Genomic DNA, 15,279 nt, shown 5'->3' with positions numbered 1-15,279 from the left:
GCCAATATCCAAATCACTATAGACTGAGAACTTTCCAATAGGGGATTACAAGATATGCTGAATTGCATTAAAAGAAATGCTAAAATTGAATGTGGAAACACCTGTATTATATTAAGTATATTTTGCCTATCTTAATTTTGATGTTGAAAATGACTAAGTCTAATTCCCAAGTGAATTTTTTCTCATTATTCTTCCTTATATTGCTGGCGTCTGTTCACAAACCAATTATAAGTCCTGATTTATATCAACTCAATCAAATAATCTTATAGATAACTGCTGAATAAACAGCCTAAAGGTTTTATTTTAATAAGTTTTCTAGCTGATGTATTTGTTGAAAGGATACTAATCATAAAACAAAGACATTACATGTATGTATCAATTCGTGGAAAATGTTTATCCCTAAGAAAATCTATATACGGCAATATTGTCTAAATTGAATAATTTGAATATACAAAAATCCCACACAAATAAACAGAGATAAACAATAGAATAATGAGAAAAAGAATATGAATAAATTCATAGAATAGCAGACTAAAATACCCAACAAACATATGAAACAATGCTCAAATTCACCAGTAGTCTGAAAACTGGAAATTATGTTAAAAATGAACTATTACTAAGCTTATTAAACTGGCAAAAATTAAGAAGAGCAGTAACACCTTCTGCTGTGAAGGATGTGAGGTTAAATTGTACCAACATGCAGTGTCAGCAGAAATGTGAAAGGTGAAATCAGTCCAGCAACATTATTTAAATGAAAAATACACATAACATGAAGCCAATAATACCATCCCTGAGAATCTATCCTATAGATACAAAAGCATCAGTAAGTTTGACTGTACATGCAATCATCAGATTGCCGTACTATTTATAGTGGCGGAAAACCGGAAACAGTAAATTACCATTAAGGGGAATGACTGAAGACATATTCAGACTACGAAATTATGCATCCATGAGAAGAATGAATGAAAGCTATGCCAGGCAAGTTGAAGAAGCAGTCAAATAATATGAAAGTTTTTTGAGAAACCATTATTGTGCAAAATTCTATGTGTATATATGTGTGCATGTTTCAATACGGATATATATACACACATATATAATTTATATATGAATATATATAATTTTTATGTTTATATATGAATACACATTACATGACTGAAGAAGGATTAAACACACTAAGTTATTAAGATGGGTTACCTTGTATGTGGGGAGGGTAGAGCTAATGCAACATAGGAAGGAAGCAGGTAAAAGAGGAGACATGCAAAAACAAGAAAGTTCTTTTTAAAAAAGGAACTTAAGCATATCTTTGATATTTTATACAAAACTAGGTATATGTCCTGGACTAGGGATCTAGAGATTTATTAAAAATAATTTTTAAAAATTCAAAAGAACAAATATCAAAGCAATAACAGACTACAAAAAAATAGAATAGTTAACTAATCCTGGAATGGAGAAGCAAAAGCAAAGAAAGAAGAATAAAAACAAAAAATGTGCTCAATTTTATCAAATAAAAATTTTAAATAGTTTGAATGCCAAAAAGCATATAAGTAAAATTATCAGTAATCAACAAACTAGAAATACTGCAAGATGACATAGTTCATAAATAAAATGCTCTTATAAAACTATAAGAATTCTAGCACCACTCAGGAAAATGGACAAAGAGCTTGAATAAATCACAAAACAAATACAAGCCAATAACCATAAGAAAACACAGGTCAGTCTCAATAATAAATAATTGCAATGTAAATCATTATGTACCAAATTTTATCTTTTATTTTGACAAATATTTTAAATAACTAATGCTACTAAGAATATAGGTAAATTTGTCTTTTCTAACATTGCTGATAGTGCTTCTGCAGAGCACTTTGACGATTTGTAACAAGAGCCTTAAAAACGTCAATATCCTTGGCCTCAGTAGTTTCATTTACAAAAATCAACCGTAATGAAATAACTGGAAAAAACACAAGGGTTTACATACACAGATAGCCATTACACATTACTCATGGCACAAAACTGGAGATAGCCTCAATTTTTAATGGAGAACTGCTTAAGTTCCAAATGGTAGAATATTGTATAGTCATTAAAATATTTTCAAGAATATTTATTGATGTTATATGGATAAATACTATTAGTACAGCATTCAATTTAAAAGTCATCAACACACCCTACAAGCTGTTGTCCTAGTTTTCTGTACATATATTTGTACAGAAAAAAAGATTAAGAAGTCAAGTTACTTCTAGGTATTGAAATTAAAATGTTTTAATGCTTTTAAGTACTTAAGAAACCTCACATAGTAGGTATCTATGCATTGACACATTACTGTCACTGTTAACTTATACTTCAAGGAATCAAGGTGATCATTAGCTTCAGTCTTATCCAGTTTCCAAATAAGTTCTGAGCAGGCTGGAAAGTGTATCACAGGTCTCAAACTTAACAATTCAAAGACTCAGCAATCAAAGTGCCATTGATTCGCACTAGGATTCAATCAGTTTCCAAATCGGCTCCACAACCCCAATTTTGACAGATTGTGTGTGTGCATGTGTGTGCAACACACACACTACCTGCCTTCAAAGTACCAACTGCCACTTAAAAACATCATTAATCAGTTCCTGCCACCATATTGACCCTAGCCTATGAAAACGAGACATACCTCAACTTGCCTTGCTCTTTGGTAACTGCTAAACCCAACAGTAGTCTTCAAACTTTTGATTTCATAATCCCATCCACAAAAAACCATTTGAGCATATACAATTCTAATCAGATCAGATCAGATCAGTTGCTCAGTCATGTCCTAATAGCTTTATATTTATTCTTAAATGTTCGTGTATGACTGTTAATGTTATAAATTATCTAAACATAAAAGATTGTAAAGAACGTAATAAAAAGCAATATAAATGAGAGTTCTATTATTTTGTTCCTATATCCCAATAAATCATTTTATTTGCCCCAGGATACCTGACTCTACTACAGAGATCATAGTCTCAGACCATACTCTCCAACCTCGCAGTCCGTCTCCTTCCCGCATTGCATCAACACATGTTCTGAAATTCCAGAATGCCTGATACTTGAGTCAGCTCAAACAATGACAATATTTGTGACAGAACTCATTTATATAACATGAAGAACCATGTTCTTCCTATACCTGGTTTTATCTTTTGGCAAAATCTGAATTTTCATATGCAAATATTATATACAGTATGGTATGTAATGTTGGTATGTAATACTGGCACTATAGTATGTAACTAAGTTTCTATTATTATTGTTTGATAACGTTTGTTAATAATCATTACTACTACTAAAACTACCACTACTAATAACTACTACTTCTTTATTGGTATAAATAATTTTGGTATTTACTGGCATAAATAAATATTTAGTACTTTCAAAACTTTCAATAATGTACCTCTGCAGACTTTTGAAGGTTGTCATGGCATGAAGCAAGAAAGGATGTCTTCTCCCACTTCTGTGCAACTTGATTGGCTTCTTCTATCTTCTGCTCACAACTTTTTTGAGAATTTAGCAATGTTACCTCATAAAATTCTTGAATATCTGTAAAGAAAATGCAAGAGAAAAGTCAACATGTCATGGATGACCTCACAGATAGCTTCTTCATGCACAAGTATATGGAAGATTTTGCTAATTAAAAAGAAACCACTGCAACCATTTGCTGCAACTAGAAAAAGCCTGTGCACAGCAATGAAGATACAGTGCAGCCAAAAATAAATACATTAATTAATAAAAAAGAACTACATAAATATGTATGCAAAGAGAAACAACAAAAATAGAAGAAATCCTAAAAGTTGCATTTTTATCTGTATGAGAATTCTTATAGCAACTTTATTTAGAATTGCAAAAATTAGAAGTAATCAAGATGTCCTTCAATTAGTGAATGGATAAACAAACTGCAATACATAGAATACTATTTAACAATAAGAAGAAATGAGTTATCAAACTATGTAAAAACATGGATGAGTCTTAAATGTATATTGCTAAGTTTAAAAAAGCCAGGCATGTAGCCTCTGCTGCTGCTGCTGCTAAGTTGCTTCAGTCGTGTCCGACTCTATGCGACCCCATAGACGGCAGCCCACGAGGCTTCCCCATCCCTGGGATTCTCCAGGCAAGAACACTGGAGTGGGTTGCCATTTCCTTCTCCAATGCATGAAAGTGAAAAGTGAAAGTGAAGTTGCTCAGTCGTGTCCGACTCTAGAGACCTCATGGACTGCAGCCCACCAGGCTCCTCTGTCCATGGGATTTTCCAGGCAAAAGTACTGGAGGGGGTGCCATTGCCTTCTCCAAGGCATGTAGCTAGCCTCCATATTAGAGGATTCCATTTATATAATTTTTGGAAAAAAAAAAAAAAACAAACAACTAAAGAGACAATAAAACTATCAGTGACTTCCAGAAGTTCTAGGAGAATAGGAGAAGGGTTGAATAGGTAAAGCACAGAGTGAGGAAAATATTCTGTAATGATACTATATTGGTTGGCACCTAACAGGAAGCATCTGTCAAAATCCAAAGAATTTTACAGCACAAAGAATAAACCATAACGTATGCAAATTTTAAAAATCATTTAGGAGCCCAGGGAATCCCAAAATGAAAAGTAGACTGTGACGAAAGAATCTAACTATATCACAGATGAATGAAATAATGTCACTGAAGGTGGTAGGAGAAAAAGATGATGACCTGAATATCAGTAGAGACTGTAAAACCAAAGACAAAGAAACTTATACAAAAGCATCCTAGTCTACACTCTAGTTGGTAAATTTGTTTCTCGTGGAGTACAAGTCAACAATTTTGAAGTCACTGTATGTATATAATCAGAATTGAACAATTAAGTAAATGGATGGTAGATGGTAGGAACCAGGTTTCTCACTGGTGGAGTAGGAAGTTACAAACAAAAAAGTGGGTGGGTAGGGCATTGTACAACGAGTCATACGATTTTGGATTAAAGACATCATTACAAACTCCTTTTTAGCTTAATAGAAATAGGAATGAATACATATAGAAATACTTATACGTATGCATATATACAGGTTAGTATTTGTTATTGTTCAGTCACTCAGTCATGTCCAACTATAAAAACACATATTCCCTCACCCTGTCTGATGAAAGGGCCTACAATAATGACTTTAGCATTATTGTATATAGCATTCTCCAACAAATGGCAGAGGGTAAGAATAAGTACAGTGGTATTAAGTTAGAATTGGGAGTATCTATATGAATTCAGAAGTTTGGAAGGAAAGACGGGAAGGACAAAGAGAAGGATAGAAATAAAGAAAATATGAATAGAAATAGAAATCAAACATGTGTATTAATACTTCCTAGCTGCCATATTTTTCTAGATTGAGAGGGCCTAGCAGCAAGAACACTCCAACAGCAACTGGCACACATAGGAACCAGATCTTGGTTTCAATAAAGGAAACCAGAGCTTTGGGGGGAAATAGTTGATCCTAGTACTGGGGCAGAAAATATGACAAGATGAGCCTGGAGTATCTTGAGAATAAACTCCTCAACCCAAATTTTAAAAATTTTGCTGCAATGGGGCATGTCAAAACAACACAAAAATTATGAGAAAGAGCAGCCAAACATGGCCAAAATTGGAGCAATTTGAGTAAATATATATGTAACATAGGATTGGATTATATCCAAAGTATAAAATAAATGTCCAAGAATCTATATTGGTATGAATGAAAGAAAATATGTCATTATTTTTAAAATACTCAATGGATGGGTTAAACAGCAGACTAAACAAAGCAGAACTGGAAAATATACCCAAAGAAGTTACCCAGAATGCAACAAAGGAGAAAACAGAATGGAAAATGTGAGAGAAATATTAGAATATACAGAGGATAGGTAAGAAGGTCCATGACTTTTCTAGTAGATGTCTTCAGGGGAAAAATAAAATAAATAACAAATGACATTTAAAGGGCTATGGATATCAAATTTTTAGAATTTATAAAAATATGAATTCTCAGGTCCTGAAAGTAACAGTTCATTTCAAAAAAAGAGAATAAATAAAAGCTACTCTGGCAACCTGATGCAAAGGGCCAACTCATTAGAAAAGACCCTGATACTGGGAAAGATGGAAAGCTAAAGGAGAAGGGGACAAGAAAGAACAAGATGGTTGGATGGCATAACTGACTCAACACACATGAGTTTGAGCAAGCTCCAGGAGATGGTGAAGAACAGGGAAGCCTGGCGTGCTGCAGTCGATGGGGTCACAAAGAGTCGGACACAACTGAGCAGCTGACAACAACAATGCCTAGGCCTAGACATAGCACAATAAGCAGAACACCAAGGACAAAGCAGACATCTTAAAAGCAGTCACACAGAAAAGACTAATCTCAGTAGCAATAATGGAGGCTGGATGACAGAAGAACAACTTAAAAATCTTGAAAGAAAACTACTAAGGGGGGACTGCATTCCTTTGCAAATCACATATATATATATATATATATATATATATATATATATATTTTAGGTTTGCATCTAGAATCCATAAAGAACTCTCAAAACAAAAAGAAGCCAAAGAATCCAATTGAAAAATGGGTAAAAGATTTGACCAGGCACTTCACCAAGAAAGTAAGAGGTAGCAGATAAGCACATGAAAAGATATTCAACATCATTAATCATTCAGTCAGTTCAGGTCAGTCGCTCAGTCGTGTCCAGCTCTTTGCGACCCCATGAATTGTAGCACGCCAGGCCTCCCTGTCCATCACCAACTCCCAGAGTTCACTCAGACTCACGTCCATCGAGACAGTGATGCCATCCAGCCAGTGATGCCATCCCGCCATCTCATCCTCTGTCGTCCCCTTCTCCTCCTGCCCCCAATCCCTCCCAGCATCAGGGTCTTTTCCAATGAGTCAACTCTTCGCATGAGGTGGCCAAAGTACTGGAGTTTCAGCTTTAGCATCATTCCTTCCAAAGAAAGCCCAGGGCTGATCTCCTTCAGAATGGACTGGTTGGCTCTCCTTGCAGTCCAAGGGACTCTCAAGAGTCTTCTCCAACACCACAGTTCAAAAGCATCAATTCTTCGGCGCTCAGCCTTCTTCACAGTCCAACTCTCACATCCATACATGACCACAGGAAAAACCATAGCCTTGACTAGACGGACCTTTGTTGGCAAAGTAATGTCTCTGCTTTTCAATATGCTATCTAGGTTGGTCATAACTTTCCTTCCAAGGAGTAAGCATCTTTTAATTTCATGGCTACACATTAATCATTAGAGAAAGAAAAATGTTAAACCACAATGAGATACTACTACATTTTTCACTACATATTTATTAAACTGGTTACAATTTTTAAAACTGATCATCCCAAGAACTGACAGTGATCCTAAAAAACTAGAACTCTCAATTGCTGATGGTGAGTATGGAAAACAGTACAACCAGTTTGAAAAAGTTCGGTAATTTCTTAAAAAGTTAAACATATAGCTACTATATAATCCAGCCATCACTGTTCTAGATACTTACCTAAGAAGAAGGAAATATACATTCATGTAAAAAGTCATATTTGAAAGCAATCCAAATGTCCATCAGTAGATCAATAGAGTATACCCATACAATGGAAGACTACTCATCAATAAAAAAACAAAAGCAAACTGATACACACAACATGGATGAATTTCAAAATAATGCCAAGTAAAAGAAGTCAGAGAAAAATAAACATATCTTTTATAATACCAGTTATATAAAATTCTAGAAAATGCAAACTAATCTATATTGACAAAACAATTCTGTAGTTGCCTGAGAATAGGACTGTGAGGTTAGGCAGGAAAGGGTGAGTGGGAGAGTTTATAAAGGAGTGTGTGCATATATCAAAACATTAAATCATTGCTTCACATATGTGCAGTTTATTATATATCAATTACACCTCAATAAAGAAAGTGAAAAAGACAAGATGAAATTAAGAGAAGTTATCTTCATATCAGACAGGCAAAGGGACAGTATCTGGGTGTGTAAAAACCAAAAAGGAAGAGACATACAAACCAAAAGAAAAAAAAATGGGTAGGAAAATATAAACAGGATATTTCACAGCAAACATGTATCACTGATAAATCTGATAAGGGAAAAGATTCTCAATCTCATTTGTGATCATAAATGCACAGCAAGATCATAACCAAACACCACCTACACCAATAATATTGGCTAAAATATTACTGTAGTTTAGTATATCTTGAAGTCAGGGAGAATAATTCCTCCAGCTCTATTATTGTTTATGATTATTTTGGCTATAATGTATTTTGTGTGTGTTTCCATACAAATTTTAAAATTATTTCTTCAAGTTCTGTGAAAAATGTCATTGGAATTTTGATAGGGATTGCATTGCATCTGTACGTTGTCTTGGATAGGATGGCCATTTTAACAAGGTTAATTAATAACCTTGGTTAATTCTTCCAATCCAAGAACACAGTGTGTCCTTTCATCTGTATGTGTTGCCTCCGATTTCTTTCAACAGTATCCTATAGTTTTCCAAGTACAGATGTTTCACCTCCTTAGGTAAGTTTATTCACTCTCAGATATAGAGAACAAACTAGTGGAGAATGGGAAGAGGAGAGGGGCAATATACTAGTAGGGGATTAAGCTACAAGGATATATTGTACACCACTTGTAATATAGACAATATTTGATAATTATAAATGAGTATAATCTTTAAAAAGTATGAATCACTACACTGTATACCTGTAACATATAATATTATATGTCAACTGTGGGCTTCCCAGGTGGCACTAGGGGTAAAGAGCCTGCCTGCCAGTGCAGGAGACATAAGAGATGCAGGTTTGATCCCTGGATCTGGAAGATCCCCTGGAGGAGAGCACGGCAACCCACTCTAGTATTCTTGACTCGAGACTCCCATGGACAGAGGAGACTGGTGGGATACAGTTCATAGGGTTGCAAAGAGTTGGACATGACTGAAGTGACTTAGCACAGTACATGTCAACTATATATTTCAATTAAAAAAGGAAAAAAATCTATGAGTGAATGGTAACATTTATTCCTGGTGAGTCTGAATTGCCACGACCACTTTAGAAAATAATCTTGTATTGTCTTGTAAAATTCACCCTTTTTTTTTTTTCTGTAATCCAGTATTTCTTCTACTCAGTATATATTATAGATAAACCCTTACACATACGCATCAGGACACAAACCAAAATGTTCATAACAGCACAGATTATGGGAGCAAAAAATTAGCAAAAAATCTCCATCAAAAAAGTAGATAAATATGGTATGTTCTCAGAATGGAATTCATGTAACAGCCAAAATGAATGAACTATAGTATCACGAAATAACATGAACAAATCTTAGAAACATAACGTTGAATGAAAAAAAAGTCTCAGTACAAAAATATTTTTTTAAAGTTCAAAAACATGCAAAACTAAGCTATATATTTTCAGGCATACATACAAATATATGTGAAAAAAATAGATCAAAGCAAAGAAGCACATGAAAAGTTGTAATTACAACAGTGCAAGGAATGGGGAGGAAAATGGGATAAAGGAGGAACATACAGGTTTTCAGTTCCAGATCTGAGGGCTTATTTCAGAAATGGGTTTTTTTATTACCATGTTACATATATATATAGTATATATATATACATATATGTGTATATATATACTCTTTTACATGTATAAATATTATACTTTTTTACATATTGAAGAAAAATTGAGTATTTCATAAATATTGGTTTATTCTAAAAAGTTACTCTCAAATTTCATGCACAACTACAAATTTATTCTGCCACTAGCAGTAAAGAGGCTGTGAAGTCATGTATGTAAAATGTGTAAGAGTAGAAGGTAAAAGTCATACAGATATAAAATCATACAAATATTTTCCAAACTTTTGAGCATTCTAAGGGTTGGTATATTGATAGAAGCAAGGTCCGATGGTGTAAAGAGCAATATTGCATAAGAACCTGGAATGTCAGGTCCATGAATCAAGGCAAATTGGAAGCAGTCAAACAAGAGATGGCAAGAGTGAACATTGACATTCTAGGAATCAGCGAACTAAAATGGACTGGAATGGGTGAATTTAACTCAGATGACCATTATATCTACTACTGCAGGCAGGAATCCCTTAGAAGAAATGGAGTAGCCATCATGGTCAACAAAAGAATCCGAAATGCGGTACTTGGATGCAATCTCAAAAATGACAGAATGATCTCTGTTCATTTCCAAGGCAAACCATTCAATATCACAGTAATCCAAGTCTATGCCCCAACCAGTAACACTGAAGAGGCTGAAGTTGAATGGTTCTATGAAGACCTAGAAGACCTTTTAGAACTAACACCCCAAAAAGATGTCCTTTTCATTATAGGGGACTGGAATGCAAAAGTGGGAAGTCAAGAAACACCTGGAGTAACAGGCAAATTTGGACTTGGAATACGGAATGAAGCAGGGCAAAGACTAATAGAGTTTTGCCAAGAAAATGCACTGGTCATAGCAAACACCCTCTTCCAACAACACAAGAGAAGACTCTACACATGGACATCACCAGATGGTCAACACCGAAATCAGATTGATTATATTCTTTGCAGCCAAAGATGGAGAAGCGCTATACAGTCAACAAAAATAAGACCAGGAGCTGACTGTGGCTCAGATCATGAACTCCTTATTGCCAAATTCAGACTGAAATTGAAGAAAGTAGGGAAAACCACTAGACCATTCAGGTATGACCTAAATCAAATCCCTTATGATTATACAGTGGAAGTGAGAAATAGATTTAAGGGCCTAGATCTGATAGACAGAGTGCCTGATGACCTATGGAATGAGGTTCATGACATTGTACAGGAGACAGGGATCAAGACCATCCCCATAGAAAAGAAGTGCAAAAAAGCAAAATGGTTGTCTGAGGAGGCCTTACAAATAGCTGTGAAAAGAAGAGAATTGAAAAGCAAAGGAGAAAAGGAAAGATATAAGCATCTGAATGCAGAGTTCCAAAGAATAGCAAGAAGAGATAAGAAAGCCTTCCTCAGCGATCAATGCAAAGAAATAGAGGAAAACAACAGAATGGGAAAAACTAGAGATCTCTTCAAGAAAATTAGAAATACCAAGGGAACATTTCATGCAAAGATGGGCTTGATAAAGGACAGAAATAGTATGGACCTAACAGAAGCAGAAGATATTAAGAAGAGGTGGCAGGAATACACTGAAGAACTATATAAAAAAGATCTTCACGTCCAAGATAATCACGATGGTGTGAGCACTGACCTAGAGCCAGACATCATGGAATGTGAAGTCAAGTGGGCCTTAGAAAGCATCACTATGAACAAGCTAGTGGAGGTGATGGAATTCCAATTGAGCTATTTCAAATCCTGAAAGATGATGCTGTGAAAGTGCTGCACTCAGTATGCCAGCAAATTTGGAAAACTCAGCAGTAGCCACAGGACTGGAAAAGGTCAGTTTTCATTCCAATCCCAAAGAAAGGCAATGCCAAAGAATGCTCAAACTACCACACAATTGCACTCATCTCACACGCTAGTAAAGTAATGCTCAAAATTCTCCAAGCCAGGCTTCAGCAATACGTGAACCGTGAACTTCCAAATGTTCAAGCTGGTTTTAGAAAAGGCAGAGGAACTAGAGATCAAATTGCCAACATCCGCTGGATCATGGGAAAAGCAAGAGAGTTCCAGAAAAACATCTATTTCTGCTTTATTGACTATGCCAAAGCCTTTGACTGTGTGGATCACAGGAAACTGTGGAAAATTCTAAAAGAGATGGGAATACCAGACCACTTGACCTGCCTCTTGAGAAACCTATATGCAGGTCAGGAAGCAACAGTTAGAACTGGACATGGAACAACAGACTGGTTCCAAATAGGAAAAGAAGTTCGTCAAGGCTGTATATTGTCACCCTGCTTATTTAACTTATATGCAGAGTACGTCATGAAAAACGCTGGGCTGGAAGAAGCACAAACTGGAATCAAGATTGCCGGGAGAAATATCAATAACCTCAGATATGCAGATGACACCACCCTTATGGCAGAAAGTGAAGAGGAACTCAAAAGCCTCTTGATGAAAGTGAAAGTGGAGAGTGAAAAAGTTGGCTTAAAGCTCAACATTCAGAAAACTAAGATCGTGGCATCTGGTCCCATCACTTCATAGGAAATAGATGGGGAAACAGTGGAAACAGTGTCAGACTTTATTTTTGGGGGCTCCAAAATCACTGCAGATGGTGACTGCAGCCATGAAATTAAAAGGCGCTTACTCCTTGGAAGGAAAGTTATGACCAACCTAGATAGCATATTGAAAAGCAGAGACATTGCTTTGCCAACAAAGGTCCATCTAGTCCAGGCTATGGTTTTTCCAGTGGTCATGTATGGATGTGAGAGTTGGACTGTGAAGAAAGCTGAGTGCTGAAGAATTGATGCTTTTGAACTGTGGTGTTGGAGAAGACTATTGGGAGTCCCTTGGACTGCAAGGAGATCCAACCAGTCCATTCTGAAAGAGCTCAGCCCTGGGATTTCTTTGGAAGGAATGATGCTAAAGCTTAAACTCCAGTACTTTGGCCACCTCATGTGAAGAGTTGACTCATTGGGAAAGACTCTGATGCTGGGAGAGATTAGGGGCAGGAGGAGAAGGGGACAACAGAGGATGAGATGGCTGGATGGCATCACTGACTCGATGGACATGAGTCTGAGTAAACCCCAGAAGTTGGTGATGGACAGGGAGGCCTGGAGTGCTGATTCATGGGGTCACAAAGAGTCGGACATGACTGAGCAACTGAACTGAACTGAACTGAACTGAAGGGTGAGTAGGGTATTGAGTTGACAAAAGTAAGTGGAATACGGAATTTTTTAAATATAAAATCACCAAAACAAGATATGTTTACATTACCTGGTTTAAAGTATTAATTAAAAAGAAACAAAGAATTTCTATAAAAATCTTATCAGAGACACATTTTCTAAAGAATAATGACATAATGAGTAAAACAATGTTTGCAGGTAGTCAAATTTCTAGATTCTTTTTCTTTGCATCAATTTTGAGGATATAAACACTGTTTCATAAGCAGCATTTCCAAGCTGCCAAGTTTTGAAATATTAGGTGTATAAATTTTCCAGAAATAGAAGATGTATCATATGAATGTTAAAAGATTCATACAAACAAGTTACACCTTGACACACAATGGATACCAGTAACTTGTTCACATTTAGGAAAACCCAACAGACAGTATTTTAATACCTAATTTGAAAATCTTAATTATTACCCTAAACCTGATGAAGTGTTCGGTCTATTTCACTCTTTTGTCTATTTATACTTCCTGTCTAAGCAACTACTAGAGGGGAAGAAAGGCGTTTTAAGTCACAGATTACTTAAATTGGAAGCTAATTCTGCAACCGTCAAATTTTACTTCTGAACAGTATTATTTTTTTGAACACCTGGTATATATCAGTGTGTCATTTCCAGGCATCTCTTTTTGGCACCCTCTTGTTTCCCCAACACCACAACTACCAACACCACTTCCTGACTCTTCCCAAGGCCCAGAACCCCTTTCCTACACATCGAAATCCTCTCTCTGGGTACCTCTCTTCAATACCCAGTCCCAGTACTATGCCTTTATAAACAGGATATTGGAAGTAAAAGATCTAAACGTGAAATGCCATCAGAATAGAAATTTTTCTTACTAAAAGTGAGTTCAATTGAGTAGGACATGTGAGAGTAAGAACACCCAAACAGCAATCACCATAAAGAAAACCATTTGTCTCTGAAGACAAAGGAATGCCAGGGAGAGACTTACAGACAGGCCTTTTTGATAAGTCTTCCCTAGTTTGCTACAATGACCTCCTAACTCCTTAACTTATTACATTTCCTTTCTGACTGTCCACTCTTCATCAAATCCAGCATAAAACACCCAGCTCTAACAGCTTCTGTGGGTTTTCACTTCCTAATGAAGACTTGCATGTCATGTAAAACTTAAATAAATTTGTATGCTTTTATCCTGTTTAAAAAGAAAAAGAAAAATATTTCTCTTGGGAATTGTGGGGGGTGGGGAAGGTAGACAATGCCACTTCTTTCCTCACATTCCCACAAAATATTGCTCAAATCTATTTAATAGTTATTTTTTATTCTACCTTATAGTAGAAGTACTTGTTCACCATCTATTCTCAATTCAACATTTCAATTTAATAAGTAATTTTTCAGTAATGAAGGTCTTTAGGAATGAAGACAATGTCAGAACCAGCCATATATTCTCTACTATTTAGCATCATTCTTTGCACTAACACACAATGAAGGCTTACTAATTTTAGCTTATTTGCATTACCTCTCTATTTAAAGCTCAAAGAGAAGAAAAGTCAGTGAATAAAGTCAAATCTTTTCACACTCAGGACTGCAGAAAACCTGCACATTATTTGGATTATGCTTCCATGTGATTTGACTACTTGATTACAACTGCTAGCAGTTTTTATTTTGCACTGTCCTCCCTCAAATGAAAAAGTTTTTTCCACCTCTAAGGATACATTCTAAATAAATTCCTCCAATTCTTGAAGGCATACCCATATTAACCTCACAGTTATTTTTTAAATAGTCTATAAATTACTGTCAAATTTACAAATGAGTGTTTCTCCATCTCTGACATACACATGAATCTCAATCACCTGGAGATTTTGTTAAAATGCAAATTATGATTAAAGTCAGGAATGGAACTTGTATCTCCAGCTCTAACAAGCTCCCAAGTGATGTCACTGGTTTCTGATTCACCAGTAACACTGGGCTTAAGAAACAGCACCTCTGTGATTAGAACCCAAGGCTTCATCCCTCACTGAGTTATTACAATTCTCTTTTTCAGAGTGAGGGGTCGGGAAAAATCCCAGCAAGAGAAGCAAATTGGCTTCTGTGGATTGAAAAGTAATAATAACCACTTAGTGAACATTATTGACTAATGGATTCAGATTCAATTAGCTAGAAACTCGAAAGTAACTATATTACAGTACTCTGCCTTTAGGATGCATTAAAACAGGGGGAAATAAAATCAACTTCTAAATGGTAGCTGAGTCAGTCTCTATTCAGCCCAATCTCCTGCTTTTGTTTTAACCTACGTTCCATAATGATGAGATCTGGCCTTTGAAAAGATGATTCTGGCACAGCCGGGTCTTCAATTGTCAAACAGCATCATTAAGGGAATCCAAAGTAAATAGGACTGTCCTTTTAAGCATACCCTTAAAAACCCATATACTCAAAAGATTTTATCTTTTTCCAGGCAGAGACAATCCAACATGACATACTTATTTCAGTGATAGTGCTATGTCATCAAGTGATCCTTCGAGATCCCAAGATATGCCTTCCAGC

General features: G+C 35.8%; 1 protein-coding gene across 6 annotated transcripts in view; it reads right to left on the bottom strand.

Annotated features, from left to right (window-relative positions):
• The window catches only part of DLG2 (discs large MAGUK scaffold protein 2), a 2,330,119-nt gene that overhangs the window by 1,992,697 nt on the left and 322,143 nt on the right, over positions 1 to 15,279 (bottom strand). For all 6 annotated transcript variants that reach the window (XM_061406089.1, XM_061406091.1, XM_061406093.1 and 3 more), the window contains exon 3: positions 3,401 to 3,546. In XM_061406089.1, coding sequence (XP_061262073.1) covers positions 3,401 to 3,546 — 146 coding nt within the window. The remainder of the gene's footprint in view (positions 1 to 3,400; positions 3,547 to 15,279) is intronic.

Source organism: Bos javanicus, chromosome 29 (assembly GCF_032452875.1).
Source record: "Bos javanicus breed banteng chromosome 29, ARS-OSU_banteng_1.0, whole genome shotgun sequence".
In the NCBI taxonomy this organism is placed as follows: Eukaryota; Metazoa; Chordata; class Mammalia; order Artiodactyla; family Bovidae; genus Bos; species Bos javanicus.
Note: the sequence above shows the minus strand (reverse complement) of the source record. Positions and strands in the feature narration are given on the sequence as shown.